The 16,065-nt window shown below is 44.3% G+C and overlaps 1 protein-coding gene across 9 annotated transcripts in view; it reads left to right on the top strand.

Moving 5' to 3' along the window:
* Positions 1–440: 440 nt before the first annotated feature.
* The window catches only part of LOC125551464 (ATP-dependent DNA helicase At3g02060, chloroplastic), a 51,557-nt gene continuing 35,932 nt past the window's right edge, over positions 441–16,065 (top strand). For 4 of the 9 annotated variants that reach the window (XM_048714712.1, XM_048714711.1, XM_048714710.1 and 1 more), the window contains exons 1-9: positions 442–1,103; positions 2,001–2,226; positions 2,819–3,064; positions 3,458–3,592; positions 3,882–4,006; positions 4,196–4,335; positions 9,148–9,218; positions 9,580–9,741; positions 9,851–9,937. In XM_048714712.1, coding sequence (XP_048570669.1) covers positions 496–1,103; positions 2,001–2,226; positions 2,819–3,064; positions 3,458–3,592; positions 3,882–4,006; positions 4,196–4,335; positions 9,148–9,218; positions 9,580–9,741; positions 9,851–9,937 — 1,800 coding nt within the window. In that variant the 5' untranslated portion in view covers positions 442–495. Of the gene's footprint in view, positions 1,117–2,000; positions 2,227–2,818; positions 3,065–3,457; positions 3,593–3,881; positions 4,007–4,195; positions 4,336–9,147; positions 9,219–9,579; positions 9,742–9,850; positions 9,938–16,065 lie in introns of all 9 variants that reach the window. The other 5 variants (XM_048714715.1, XM_048714714.1, XM_048714713.1 and 2 more) reach the window with 3 other exon arrangements.

Here is a 16,065-nt window from a genome sequence, read left to right as displayed (position 1 = left end):
CGAAATATTACGAAAATAGCAACAATTCACTACGTGCACCCGGTGTAGTGCACACACAGGTGCATCAGAGACTGACTAGTGGGCCCATCCTAGGTCACTGTCAGACGGCAAGGGCTCAGGCACGAGAAAGGTAGGAGGGCGGCGGGAGAAGGAGGAAGGGTTTGGTGCAAATTGTGGTTTGATAGGGCTGTCGGGTCTCATGTGGCGGAAGCGCCCTGCCGCTCCATATCCGTTCTTGGATTGGATACGGGCCGATCACCTTAGGTGTTTGAGGTGGCGCTTCATATCCGTTCTTGGATTGGATACGGGCCGATCACCTTAGGTGTTTGAGATGGCGCTTTATATCCATTCTTGAATTGGATACGGGCTGATCAGCTTAGGTGTTTGAGGTCCGTTTAAGAGGGTCATCTGAGTTGGATTTTTAAGACGCGTTTGGGCGGCTTAAAACCATGCCGCTCCCGTGCTGTTTCTAACCCTCGCCTCCACGCCACATCCATGGCCACCCTCATCCCTCGTGCTCCACCACCAAATACCCACCGTCACTTCCTTCACCGACCACCGACCCTATCCCCCCAGCTCCGCCTCCGCCTCCCTGTTCGCCGCCTCCGCCTCGCTTCCCCGGTCGTGGCCATTGCCACGGTGACGGCCGCCGTGCCCCCCGACGACATCTCGCAGCTCAATAACCGTCTCCGCGCGCTCGTCCGCCGCCGCGGTGTCTCTTCCGCTGCCACATCTCCCATGGACCCCGCCCAGGCGGAGGCCTACCTCCACATGATCCGCGAGCAGCAGCGCCTCGGCCTCCGCCAGCTCCGCCGGCACGCGGCCGAACCGGAATACGAGAGAGACGTCGGAAGCAACGGGGAGGACGAGGAGGAGGGTGGCGGAAGGAGGAAGGGGATGGCGGCCAGGAGCTCTTTGGGGCACCGTGTGGACCCGCGTGAGCTGGAGCCCGGCGAGTACGTCGTTCACAAGAAAGTCGGCGTCGGCAAGTTCGTCTGTATAAGCGGAGAGGACGGAGAGGACTACGTGTTCATTCAGTATGCGGACGCCATGGCGAAGCTTGCAGTCGACCAGGCAGCACGCATGCTCTACCGATACAACCTGTATACCTCCGCGGTTAACCTGCTCACCTCTCTCTCTCTGTCTCTTTTTTGAAACTTCTTCTCCTCTTGTCTGTAGCGTCTCTTCTAACTAAATTGTGTATGTGCAATGCGCGATAATATTCGGCAAGATATTAATTGTATTGCACATTAATATTAGGCAAGATATAAATTGTATGTTAATATTAGGTAGGATATAATTATGTGGTTAATGCTGACATTGATATTAGGCATTATATTAATTAGGAGAGGGTGCTAAATGTGTTTAGTACTCCCCCGTTCACCTTTGTAAGACCTTTTAGACATTTAAGACAAAACTTAAAACAGTTCAATTCCAGCTGTCCTAAATGACTTATAAAAGTGAACAGAGGAAGTACTAAACTTGTTTAACGCCGGAGTGACGTGGACCTTTGAATATATGCTGTTGAACAGTTGAGATTTGTTGGATCTGCACAACTCACTCCTTTTACTATAGGTATATAGATTGTATGTAGGACTGGAATTGTTGGATCAATATGCTTGTCCAGACGTGTCTGAGCAAATGCTATTTTAAGTATTAAAGTAAACAAAACTATGTCATTGCCACATTGCAAAATGCTGGTGGTTAGCCATGTGACTGGGATTGGTTCCAAACTTACAATTGCCAAGTTTTTGTGAGGTGCACGCCATATTTCCCGGTTTTCAAGTTTGATGCCAATTTAAAAGAATGTGATTCCTGATCCAAGTAGTTGCATGAATTTGCATCTTTTTAGCACTAGACCTAGTTTGCACCTCTTCTTTAGCTACCTGGTATCTGTGCTTAAATTTTGATTTACGTGCTATGTTGTGGGATGGTCACTTGAGTTTGATGGAAAACAAAAATGCACGTTGACCATTTATCCAGTTTGAACTTTTATGCAGTCCTCATGAGAAAAAGAGGCCAAGGAATCTAAGCAAGCTGAATGATCCTTCTACATGGGAGAAGAGGAGGCTGAAAGGAAAGCTTGCTGTTCAGAAGATGGTGGTCAACTTGATGGAGTTATATTTACAAAGGATGAGGCAGAGAAGGCCGCCGTACCGAAAGCCTGAGGCGATGGATCAGTTTGCTTCTGAATTTCCTTACGAGCCTACCCCAGATCAAAACCAGGTTTGCTCTCAACTAAAAGCTGTGTTCTTTTCTTCATGCAGTTAATATTCTTGATAAAATTGTTAATCTTTCATGGATATGGTTGGCGACCATATGTTTGCCTGTTGTTTGTTTACATCAAGGGTGAAACATAAGGCAATGATAGTTTGATTGCTTCTGAGGTCAGAAACACTTTGTTTGGGTTACTTGACATCAGCTTGGAAGCTTAAATTCAGATCTTTTTACAGTTTATACTTGCTTCAGAAATTTGAAATTACCTATTCATTTCCTGTATATGATACTTGTTGTGAGTAACAGATTTCCATTACGCTGTAGTGTGGACAACTTTTAGATTTTGCGTGTCTGTTCTGACACAATAAACGTAAGGTTGTTGAATGATCTTGGTTGACTTGTGTAGAAATCCATGTCAGATATACATAACCTTCGGCACATTACTGATTACTATTTATTTCCAGTCATTGCCAGTTTTTTCTTTTGCTTCTCACCTTCTTTAAACTTCTTACCATGCCTGGGGTTTCTTTTCTTATCTACTTACACTGTTATTGAATAATCTTAAAAAGAGCTTTTTTAACATTGTTCATTCTAATGACAGGCTTTCATAGATATTGAGAATGATCTGACTGAAAGGGAAACACCAATGGACAGATTGATCTGTGGAGATGTCGGGTTTGGTAAAACGGAAGTTGCAATGCGTGCTATATTCATCGTTGTATCTACAGGATATCAAGCTATGGTTCTCGCACCAACTGTAATACTAGCCAATCAACACTATGACGTAATGTCTGAGCGTTTCTCCAACTATCCTGACATAAAGGTCGCCATATTCAGCGGTGCTCAGGTATGCCACGAAACAAATTGAGTTTAACCCATAATACAACTCATCATGTAAAATTATCTTTCTTTGTTTATGTTTCTGAACTATAATTTTAGTAATTATTTAGTTTGTGTAATTCATCTTGACCCTAGAAAGCATTCCACTCTGGTTTCGTTGTAATACTCTAATTTGTATATGTGGGTTGTGTTGTAGCTATACTAAATAATGTTTATATAATCTATACTGCGTTATGCAATCTGTGGCAGCGCCATCTCGTTTCCACTTTTCATATTTCACTGACTGTTTAACTCAAATCACGGTTAATTTTGGTAACGCGTATTATACAATGCCAAGTACATTCGTTTGCTGAAGGGATTGGCTATCATTTGCATGGCTTGGTATGTGTCTTCCTTGCAGAGCAAGGATGAAAAGGATGAGCTAATAACCAAAATTACGAATGGGCATTTGCAAATAATTGTTGGAACTCATGCTCTTCTTACAGAACGGATGGCCTATAACAATCTTGGTCTCCTAGTGGTGGATGAGGAACAGGTACTCTATAAATCGTAATGTCTCTCTCACGGTGATAGCATATCCTTGCCCTGTATTCATTTGACATCATTTTTGTGCGTTTGCTGGTCTAGTCTGCCAATGATACACATTAGTTTGATGGTTATAATTTGGGCACTAGTAACATAAAAATGTTCTCTTTTTAGGGTATATAGCAAGAGAGAGCTCTGTCTTCAGTAATGTATTAAAAAGATCAGAAGATATAATATCTTTGAAGCAAACTCTGCCTATTTTTATATGCACACCTCACAAACTCCATCTTCTCCAACAGAAGTTCGGTGTACAACAAAAGGAGAAGATTGCATCATTCAAAGCTTCTATTGATGTTCTTACCCTGTCCGCAACACCCATTCCACGAACTCTGTATCTTGCTTTAACCGGTTTCCGTGATGCAAGGTACGATTTTATTGCAGTGCTTGCCATGTTTTCACCTTCTCATTTCAGTTGGAAGGGAACTATTGCTCTTCTTAAAAGAGATGATAGTTTTCTTGTGGGCTTTTTGTTCACATAGCTTCTGTACTTCGGTTACGTTCAACTTTTGAACTCCTTTTTCTGTTCTTAACAGAACTGTGTGCTTGCTTTCAGTTTAATGTCTACACCACCTCCGGAAAGAGTCGCTGTCAAGACCTATGTGTCAGCATTTAGTAGAGAAAGTGCTCTATCAGCTATCAAATTGGAGTTGAAGCGTGGCGGTCAAGTTTTCTATGTTGTTCCTCGAATAAAAGGTCACATCTTCGTTATCTAAATATGACATTTTGTTTACGATACTACAATAAATCTTCATAATGCATGAACCTGAATATATAAGTCCAAAATTTTAGTTTAGTGTTTTTTTATGTGTGGCTTGTGACTATGGAAAGTAGTTGACATATGTTTCCAGAATTCAGCCGACCAGATGATGCTTTCATAAAAGTAGGCCAAGCTAAATTTTCAACAGCGTAGACCCTTTTCAATGACTCGCATAATGGAAATTTTGCTGTAAGTTACATGGCAATATGAAGTCAATGACTCAACATGGAAAAAATATATCATAAATACCCACTGATCAAAACATCATGAGTGAAGGAAACATCATGGATCATTAGCATTATATCGGAAACAAGAGCTTATTATTGTATCTCCTACACAGAAGTTGTACTCCCTCTGTAAAGAAATATAAACGATCTTATATTTCATTACAGAGGGAGTACTTGTTTCTTTAGTGTATTGTATTTAAGGAGGTGTTTGGTTAACACATTTGTAACGCGGTCTAATTACAGTGTTAACAAATAACGTTAAATCTTGTTTGGTTTGTTGGCTAGTAATCTCATCACGCTGGATCAGATCCCAGCCCAATACGAAACTGATTCCGGTAGGAAACCAATGTAAATCTGAAAACGATACAACAAGGCTCTCACATAAGCAGCTCCTCTACATGAATCGAACTATCGTCCATGATCTCTTCCGGTAACAGCATTTGAACCAAACAAGTTATGATTTTTGTCGATTACGTTTACAGTCCTGGTGCTTTTCCATTTTCCATTATGTTTACATTTGCGTTACCTGTTGGGACCAAACACCTTCTAAACATTTGCTTGAACGAATGTTGCATTTGTTGTGCATGAATCATAATTTTATAGCATAGAATAATTTAATCATATTGTATGAAGAATTGTGCTTGCCATAATCTATCGGAATGAGGGAATTTTCAAGTTTCCTTGCATTCATCGATGGAAGGACAATTGAACAAAAGCAAATGGGGAAAGAAGAAAAGAAGGGATGCATAAAGGAAACCGAGCTGACGCAGACCGATCCAACATGGGGCACGAGGCAGCTACATTAGGTGCTAGGGCTGAGCCGACAAAGATATGGGGACCTGTGCCAAACTCTAAAATAGGCCCTACTGCTCTAGAAAAATAGAAGTGGTGGATGTTGAACTACTCGTTGATGGACGGAAGCAGGGGTGAGCAGCCTGGAGACGACACTTCGTCACGCCAAGATCAATCAGCAATTGCGCAGATGAAGAAGAAGAGATGCGCTCGTCCAGGCAGAGGACTCATACGTAGACATATATGGATCACTCCTCAAAATTGGAAAATCACATTAATCAAATTCTTTCAAGTGTAACACTCTTAAAAATTCAAAACCCTGGCCAATAAATATAAGCACTTGAGGAAGATTGTTTACTTGCCTTGCCATATTCATTTTTTGTAGCTATCCAGGTGAGTGGGCTACGCCGGCGCTGGCGCCCCGTGATGCTTCGACGGAGTGGCTAGGTGGGCGACAATGCGCGGAAAAGCATGTGAGAAATCGGGAGGAGGCGAGAAGCCAACAAGCGAAACGCACTGTTCTCAAGATCAGACCAATTGATCTTGTGTGCCTCTGCGTCAATGCGTGGGCGCGTTGATGGCTGCGTGAGCCTGTAGATGGGCCATGTGCACTTCCGTCGCTGGCTTCTGGCAGGTTTCCTGTGACCCCAATTGGGCCTCTGTGTCCGGTTTGTGTCTGGGCTGAACTAGGCCTATCTAAATAGCTCTACGAAACTTGGGCTCTTGTGCGGTTGCACGGGCCGCACGCCTTTGGGCCTGGGTGCCATATCCTAGTCCTCCCTCCCATTAGCTGACATGCGTAACTATTCGAAATCGCGACTGTTGCACTTTTTGCAAGGGGAAGGACAACATGCCTTTTGGTGTCTTTGAATCGGGACGGTCACGGTAGGATGAGAGACAATTGTTGTAGGACATGAGGAAGACTTGGTGGCGGCAGCCACCCCCAGCAAAGTGCTGACCAAGTTGTTTGACCACAACCCGCTGTGGGTTGTAGACCGTGCCTTGTAGCCATTTGCGGCCCATGAGCTGAATCGGGAGCTGCACTCAACCCATGCCTCATCCACCGAGTTGGGCCTCGTGCTTAGCATTGAAGGCCCACCATCTGCCGGTTGTGCTCTAGGGCACAACTACGAGCACCACCATGGGCATCCTTGGATCACTTCAACCTGCTCCTTGGCTTGGCTGAATAACGCGTGTTCTTACTGGACCTAGACTCTGAGAACCCATTTGGAGGACTTATGATCTCGATGACCCTTCCTCCGAGGAGGTGGTGCGTCACTTGAATCTGGCGGATTCACGACTAGTTCCTCCAAACAGGTTGGGGCGCATCAAAAGGCAATGTCATGGCCGCCTTCACCAAGTTGCATTCACTTAATGGGCGTGGCTTTCAGGGTCTGAATGAAGCTTTGTTGATGTTTGTGCCCAATCGGCCGGATGACTCTACTCCGAAGGACTACCGCCCCATTGGCCTCACCCATCTCTTTGCCAAATTGGTGGTGAAGATCTTGGCTGCAAGCTTGTCACTGAGATTGGCTTCCTGGGTTAAGGAGAACCAATGTGCGTTCCTTAAGAACCACTGCATACATGATAATTTCATGTTGGTTCAGCAGACGACATGCTAACCTTCACTGGCTTAAGGAGCCTTGTGTGGTGCTCCAATTGGACGTGCATTCGGCTCCATATCCTGGGCACTGCTCTTTAGGTGCTTTGTCGGGCAGGGTTTGGACCTTGCTTCCGCGAGTTGGTTTCCATTGTCCTTTTCACGGTCAGCACACGGGTGTTTTTGATTGGAGAATCGGTGCTGCTGGTGTGGCACAACAAGGGGCTGTGATAGGGGGTTCCGCTCTCCCCCATGCTGTTTGCATTGAACCAGCTATGGAGGTCCATATACTCCAATGTCTCGCACCGTGGGCCTTGACGTCCAGTTGTTGAGATCAAGGGCTAAGGAATAGAGGGGGTGAATAGTTCTCCGAAAATCACTACTCCAAATTTTAACCAAGCTGGCGTTGCTTAGAGCAACCACAATTCTAGTTGATCCTTGTGACTAAAGAAGCAAACGAGTTAAAGAGTATGACAGTGGAATAGAGTACCTTGCAAGAAAGTAAATGGTGATTGAGAGGATGCAAACACAAGGGGCTCAACGATGTTTTTCCCGTGGTACGGATAGTTGGCGTTCTCCTACCCTGCGTTAATGGAGGCTTCAAACCAAATGGTTCTAGGATCACTCGGGGATCTTCGGTTGTGTCACCCACCAAGGGCCCCAAGCCTCACTAAAAGTTCTAGGATCACTTGGGGATCTTCGCAAAGTAGGTGATCTCCTTGCCCTAAAAAACTCTTGAGTTCTTCACACATTGATGACGAAGGCTCTCAAGTGACTCCTAACCGTTTAGGAGGTGCATGTCCTCCAAGAGTAACAAGCAAAGCAAAGTCACTTGGTAGTACTTACTCAAAAAATCTTCAATCAAAGTATCTGTCATGAACCCATAGGATCTCTCTCACAAAGGATATGATTGTGGTGAAAATGATATGAAATTGAGGTGAAGGGTTCAAGAAAGGGAGTAGGTTTTGGCCTCAAGAATCAAGAAGTGTTCTTGAAATCACCCAACACTTGTCTTCTCGTCTTCTTTATTGCCTTGGAGCTCTCTCTATCTCTTGTGGCAGTTGGATGGAGTGAGGAGTGGGGTGGTTGCTTCCTTGCTTCCACGGAGGGGTATGGGGTTCTATAAATAGAGATAATTTAAAATCTTCCCGTTATCTTGAAAAGATAACTAGCCGTAAGTAGTAGACGAAAATCTTCGAAACTTCCGAACACGTTTAAATATGACATAAAACACAGTAGTTGGAACTGCTGGCAGAAAATAGAGCTATGGTTCCGATCAGTAAAAGGTGGATCTTTTCTGCGAGAATAAAACTGGCTCAGAAGTATTGGGTAAAACTGTTTGCTCGGTAGTACCTTAGTAGACAAAGCAACCCTCAAATGAGAATTGTGCAGAAAAGCCAAAGTCACATATCAGAGGTACCAGACAAAACTTTCACGGAGGTCCAGGACCTATATTGTGACCACATAGAGAAGCAAAGCGAGAGGACTCAGAAGTTACGGCCGGAGGTGCCAGAGCTAACAGAGAATGCCTGAGTCAGAATTGGCTCGGCAATACCGAGACAAAAAAGGTGTGGTAGTTCCGGCACCCTGGATGGGTTTGATCTCTATGGAGGAGTAACTCTTAAGTGGCCCGGTAGTACCGAAAGAAAATCTTCGGTGGTAGTGGGGCTTAGAGATACTAGAAATTTGAGTTGGCTGATTGGATTTTATAAGAACTTTGGTCTAGGATCTTTTCTTGGATTTCAATTGTGCCCCTCTCGATAGAATGCTTGTCCTATACTGAACGTGAATCTTGACTCAAAAGCAGATACATGATGTCCTTATATAAAGCATGCTCAGGTTTTTGACCTCTCCTAATACAATTGGGGCTGGTAGACCTTTTCAAATACGGTTGGACTCTTCAATAATCCAATTCATTTGTTACCATCTCTGCTGCTATTCTCTCTCATGATCTCCCATGCTGCTGCTCCTTGATACAGTAGACTCATGTCCACGTAATACGGTTGCCCTTTTTTAACCGGATCTAATCTGAGATGAGGCGCATTTATTTAAACTAGTTGGTATAGCAATGCACTTTGGTCTTTTAAAGTATCTATGCAGTAAACATGTTTCATTTCTTATTCAAACAGCCATAGAAGATGTATTGCAATTTCTCAAGGACTCTCTTCCAGATGTACCGATGGCTATTGCTCATGGAAAGGTTAGTTGGCTAAGCTGATTCAGAATGCAAGAATTCTGCATTTACAACATAATATCTTGAGTACTATCTACATTTGTGTGCACTGCTTTGTGTTAAAGGCCGAAGTGCAAGTTTCTACTAATGAAGTTTAGGCTATCTTGTTAGGAAATATGCAACTTGTATTTCCTGGGGGCCATTCGCCGGTACAAGTGGTAAATATGCAGGAAACCCCTCATACAATGGGGAAAATATACAGGCTATACATGGAACATAATATAGCTCTTTAACACATTTGATGTTAGAACTTCGATACTTATTTATGTTCTTGTTGCATAGATGAATGGTGCTTGACCAATCTTATTGCTATATATTTTTCCCACAGAAAGTGTCAAAGAATATACAACTTGCTATGGAAAAGTTTTCTTGTGGGGAAATAAAGATTCTTATATGCACACATATCATTGAAAGTGGAATAGATATTCCAAATGCCAACACAATGATAGTCCAGTATGCAGAACTATTTGGGCTCGCGCAGCTGTATCAGGTGGTTTTAGTTCTCAGTGTTTTACTTTGCCTTTTTTTCTGGCAAAAAAATTGTTGTATGAAATCTGAGGTCTGGACCTCAAGTTCGCTGCTTTTCTTTTCAACCGCAGTTGCGAGGAAGAGTAGGAAGATCAGGCAGAGAGGGTTTCACATACCTCTTCTACACCGACAAGTCTTTGCTTTCCAGAATTGCCATGGTGAGCTGCTGCAGCAGTGCTTTATAATTTTTTGGTTTGTCTAATATATTTATGCTCATATCATTTAATGTACCTGATGCTGAAAGCATATTCAAACATCAACATAGAATGTTCTAACCACCATCTCCAGCCCTTACTGAACTCTGCATGAGTATTAGTTCATTGTCTATGCAATTTTCTGATAAGTGGGGTCATCTTCTCTTGGTGGTTCTAGAAGCAGCACTCAGTTTGATTATAGAAAGAAATGTCTTACATGACAGATTACAGATAGCCAATCATAATTATAAACATTAGTTAGCTGGCCTATAAAGATGATTAATCATCTCATGGACCTTGTAACATCCTGGGGTGCTACAAGTGGTATTAGTGCCCAGGTTCCGAAACCCGTAGCCGCTCCGTAACGAATGGTTTCGGAGCAGTAGGGTCCGCAAGGCCTGTAGGATAACCTCGCTAACAGTTACAGCTGTGTCTAGTGCTATTTTGCAAAATGTGTTGGATGGATCTAAATAGGACTTCTTTTATTCCTTATCCCATTCTACTTCCTCTCTTACCTCCTCGCGAGTTTTAAGTCTGCTCTCTTCCCGTCTTTCAAAGCTTAGGATTCCATTCGGGGTTGATGTTTCTCTTGACCAGTTAGTTTCGGGTTGTGCAACCTGTTAGATAAAACGAGAATAAACGAGACACGAGAGACACGGATTTTTACGTGGAAACCCTTGCGGGAGAAAACCACGGACGCATGAAGGCGCAATCACTTTGATGGAGGAGTATTACAAGCACTGAGACGACATGCCATCTTTAGGTGCAACTACATGAAGTATATATGAGGGGCAATACACAAGTTCTTGGAGGACAAGTAAACGAATTGTACTCGTACGCGTCGATGTCAACGCAACGCCCCACACCGTTTGTACTACGTCTAGTCCAACACGGTAGAATTTGGATCATAATTTAACAATCTCCACCTTGAGCCAAATTCCCTCCAGTAGTCGAAAAGAAGTCAATAACTCCATCCAAATCAACATAAACACCTTGTGCGTCAAAGTCCATAGGACTAGTGAGAAATACCAACTAAGACTGAGCAAAGCTCAAATTTATTGGTAGGAACTGACTTTGTCATCATACCAGGAGGATTATGATGCGTACTTATCTTGCATACCTTCAAATCACCTTCAACAATAACATCTCGAATATAGTAAAATCTGACATCAATATGCTTCGTTCTCTCATGGTACATTGGATTCTTTGTAAGACATATAGCACTTTGATTGTCAGAAAATACGCTAGGGCAAGATGAATCTCCACAAAGCTCCGTATACAAACTTCTCAACCAGATTAGCTTCTTTGCATGCCTTAGAAATAGCCATATACTCGGCATCAGTAGTGGAACAAGCCAGAATAGACTACAAAGTTGCTCTCCAACTCACAACACAACCACCAATGGTGAAAATATAACCTGTGAGTGATCTTCTTTTGTCCAAATCACCAGCAAAATAAGAATCAACAAAACCAACAAGTCCATATCTAGTTTTCCCAAATTGTAAATAAGCATTAGAAGTATCTCGTAGGTATCTGAAAATACACTGAACTATTTTCCAATGCTCTTTTCCAGAATTACCATGTATCTACTGACAACACTCAATGCATATGATAAATCAGGACGAGAACAAACCATGACATACATAAGTGAACTAACTACACTTGAATAGGGAACTCTAGACATGTACTCAATATCGGCATCTGACTTAGGACATAAGGCTGATGATAATTTGAAGTGTGCAGCTAACGGAATAGTTAATGGCTTGGCATTATGCATATTAAAATGACGAAGAACTTTATCAATATATCCCTTCTAACTTAGATATACCTTTTCAGACGGTCTATTTCCGGATATTTTTGTGCCAAATATTTTCTTTGTTGCATCCAAATCCTTCATCTCAAATTCATTGCACAATTGCTTCTTTAGTTCATCAATCTCTGACATGCTTTTTGCAGCGATTAACATATCATCAACATAAAGAAGCAAATAAATAGATGAACCATTGACAGTTTTCAAATAAACACAACTATCATAATTAGACCTTTTGAAACCTTGAGAGATCATTAAAGTGTCAAATCTCTTGTACCACTGTTTAGGGGATTGCTTCAATCCGTAAAGAGATTTTTTTAACTTACAAACAAGCTTTTCTTTTCCAGGAATAACAAACCTTCAGGTTGTTCCATATAAATATCCTTTTCTAATTCTCCATGTAAGGATGCAGTTTTAACATCTAATTGTTCAAGCTCAAAATCATGCATGGCAACAATACTGAGTAAAGTGCGAATAGAGCTATGCTTCACAACAGGACAAAAGACTTCATTATAGTCAATATCTGGAATTTGAGTATAACCTTTAGCAACTAACCTTGCTTTATATCTTGTCTCATCATTAAGAAAAACACTTTCTTTTCTTTTGAAAACCCACTTGCAACGAATAGGTTTCTTCTCTCTGGGTAATTTTACTAAATCCCAAGTGCCATTCTTTTCAAGTGATTCCATCTCATCATGTATAGCAGTCGTCCACTTATTACTATCTTCAGAAATAATAGCCTCGTAATATGAAGAAGGCTCGACATTACCTTCAATTTCATCTGCAACAAATAAAGCAAAAGAAACAATATTGCACTCTTTAATTAACCTTGTAGGTTTATCAATACCCCGCCTAACTCTGTCACGTGCAAGATTTTAACCGGGTGGAACAATAGGTTGATTTGTAGTGACATGTTCATCATCAACGACGTGTTCACCATCATGTGCATCAACATTTTCCTTATTGGATGTATTACTGGAATTAATGACATGCTCCACCCGGTGGCGTGGCGGCTACACGTTGGCCCGGTGGCTCTGCCCACGACGACCGGCTTCTCCGGTGTCGGCTTGTCTGTGGTCGGACCGTTTCGACCTTCGCTTCATCTCCTCGTCGTCTGGGCACTACTCCCATCGAACGGCTGGTCCTCTCCCAACTGCGGTCCATCGCTTGTCTCACGCCCGGTGCTGCAGGACAGGGCGATGGTGGCCAATTTTGGCCGGCTTATTGGGTCTTTGAGTTGGGGCCCGCCCAGGGGTGCGAAAGGCAAGGTCTTTCTGCTCGTCTCTTTGGTTGGGGTAGCGACGTGTCTCAGGTGAGGTGGTGTCTTGGTCTTGGATGCCGGGGCAGCGGCCCTGGTGGTGGTAGTGCGGTGCTCATTGGCAGAGCCCGTGGCTTGGTGTTGCCCGGTGGCCATGGCCGTGTGGGCGGCATGGTAGCTGGGATGTGGCATACGGTGGCGGTGAGTGTTGGCTGGGGTGAAAACCTGTTCCATCCTCGGACAGACCGGCGGCGGCGAAGCTTGTTCCCTTCTTGATGGCGTCGTCGTGGCTCTCACTGCCTGTCGTGGTGCTTCAGGGGAAACTCTAACCCTCAGGTCAGGCTGTGGTGGCACTCTGGTGTCGTATACTTCCTGAAGGCGCCGCTTTGGAGTCCACGGTTTGTCGTATGCGGCTTCATCTCTTCGTAGATAGGGGGTGGTGTTGCTGCGCTCAGCGCCTGTATCCTACCTTGGGTGTGTGCGTGTGTTGTGGTGGCGTGCGTTTGTACTCCGCTGTTGATGATCGTTGCTTTATATACTTTATATATAAAGTGAGGTGAAAGCCTTTTTCGGCATACATAGGAGTCCTTAGAGGACAAGTAAACGAGTTGTACTCGTACGCGTCGACGTCAACGCAACGCAACACAACGGCCCACACCGTTTGTACTACGTCTAGTCCAACACGTTAGAATTTGGATCATAATTTAACACAAATGACTCCCCCAACCGAAGGATCTCGATGGAAGGATGTCACGTTCGACATGATGCAAAGTGTTAAGCTTCATGCACTAGCCAACATAACGAAAAGTCTGAACTTATGGAAAGGACTAGGCAATCCACATATACACAACACCCCTCTCACGTGTGACGCGGGAAGTCAACACGTGAATAGACTCGGCTCAAGAGGCCTATATATGGACACAGAGGGGGGCGATAACAATTTTTGGATAAATTGCGATAGCCAGGACTTGAACTCAAGACCTTAGGCCCTGATACCATGTTAAACTTCATGCACTAGCCAACACAACCAAAAGTCCAAACTTATGGAAAGGGCTAGACAATCCACATATACACTTCAACACAAACGGCCCTTTTTAGTGGTGACGAGAAGTTCCGTTAGATTTCTTGACCAACTCTTTTCCCCGTGCCTCGCCGTGGATCTCGGGGTAGTGTCGACGATTGTAACATCCCCGGGTGCTGTAGACCTCTATATTGCCTATGCTCATCCTGCTTAGTCCTATTGCAGCCTATCAAGTACTTTGGGGCCTGCATGGAGAACGTACACCAATGGCTTTTGAGCTGTTGCCTGTTGGACATGGAACTGAGGGTTGGGAGTAGGCTGCAAGATGGATTGGTGAAACATTTGCAAAAAAAGACCCCATAACAACAACAACAACAACAACAAGAAAGCCTTTAGTCCCAAACAAGTTGGGGTAGGCTAGAGGTGAAACCCATAAAATCTCGCGACCAACTCATGGTTCTGGCACATGGATAGCAAGCTTCCACGCACCCCTGTCCATAGCTAGATCTTTGGTGATACTCCAATCCTTCAGATCTCTCTTTACAGACTCCTCCCATGTCAAATTCGGTCTACCAAGACCTCTCTTGACATATGCGCACGCTTTAGCTGTCCGCTATGCACTGGAGCTTCTGGAGGCCTGAGCTGAATATGCCCAAACCATCTCAGACGATGTTGGACAAGCTTCTTTTCAATTGGTGCTACCCCAACTCTATCTTGTATGTCATCATTCCGGACTCGATCCTTCCTCTTGTGGCCACACATCCATCTCAACATGCGCATCTCCACCACACCTAACTATCGAACATGCCGCCTTTTAGTCGGCCAACACTCAGCGCCATACAACATTACGGGGCGAACCGCCGTCCTGTAGAACTTGCCTTTTAGCTTCTGTGGCACTCTCTTGTCATAGAGAATGCCAAAAGCTTGGCGCCACTTCATCCATCCAGCTTTGATGCCATGGTTCACATCTTCATCAATACCCCCATCCTTCTGCAGCATTGACCCCAAATATCGAAATGTGTCTTTCTGAGGCACCACCTACGCATCAAGGCTAACCTCCTCCTCCTCGCGCCTAGTAGTATCGAACTCACACCTCATGTACTTGGTTTTAGTTCTACGAAGCCTAAAACTTTTCGATTCCAAGGTTTGTCTCCATAACTCTAACTTCCTATTGACCCTGTCCGACTATCGTCAACTACCATCATATCATCCGCAAAGAGCATACACCATGGGATATCTCCTTGTATATCCCTTGTGACCTCATCCATCACCAAGGCAAAAAGATAAGGGCTCAAAGCTGACCCCTGATGCAGTCCTATCTTAATTGGGAAGTCATCAGTGTCGACATCACTTGTTCGGACACTTGTCACTGTTAGAGTTATATATATATATATATATAGCCATGTAACCTTTCGTATTTACCCTATTGTATAAGGGGTTTCCTGCATATATTCCACACTTGTACATGTATATATACCGGCCTATGGCCACCTGGAAATACAAGTTGCATATTCCTATCATGGTATTAGAGCTAGGTTAATTTTATAGCACGCGCAACTCGTGTTGTTGATCCACCTCCGTCGCGACGCCTCCATCCTTGGCTGCGCTGACTCTCCGTGGTGGCCAAATCCTCAGGCTGCTACTGGTTTTTCTCCCTCCCACCCCCGATCGAGACTTTTGCTGCCGCCCAGATCGATCTGCTCGACCCGCCCTCGTCCGCCTCTGTCTCGTGAGGCCGCCGCCGCCTGAGCCGCGATCGAAGACTCCCGCCGTCGCCCCTGATTGCTCGGCCTGATCGATTTCCCTGCCCAGATCGAGCAGAGAAGGTCCCGATCGGGACCCCCGCCTCAGTCGCCACCTGTTTTGGTCTTCGCTGCATCGTTGGTGCTGGACGTGGTCTTCGCCCGCTTGGATTTGGTCTCCGCTGCTCGCGCGCGTGGACTTGGTCTCCGCTGCTCGCCCGCGTGGACTTGGTCTCCGCTTCTGCTAGCCGCGCGTGTGCG

Source organism: Triticum urartu, chromosome 4, assembly GCF_003073215.2.
Source record: "Triticum urartu cultivar G1812 chromosome 4, Tu2.1, whole genome shotgun sequence".
Taxonomy (NCBI): domain Eukaryota; kingdom Viridiplantae; phylum Streptophyta; class Magnoliopsida; order Poales; family Poaceae; genus Triticum; species Triticum urartu.
Note: the sequence above shows the minus strand (reverse complement) of the source record. Positions and strands in the feature narration are given on the sequence as shown.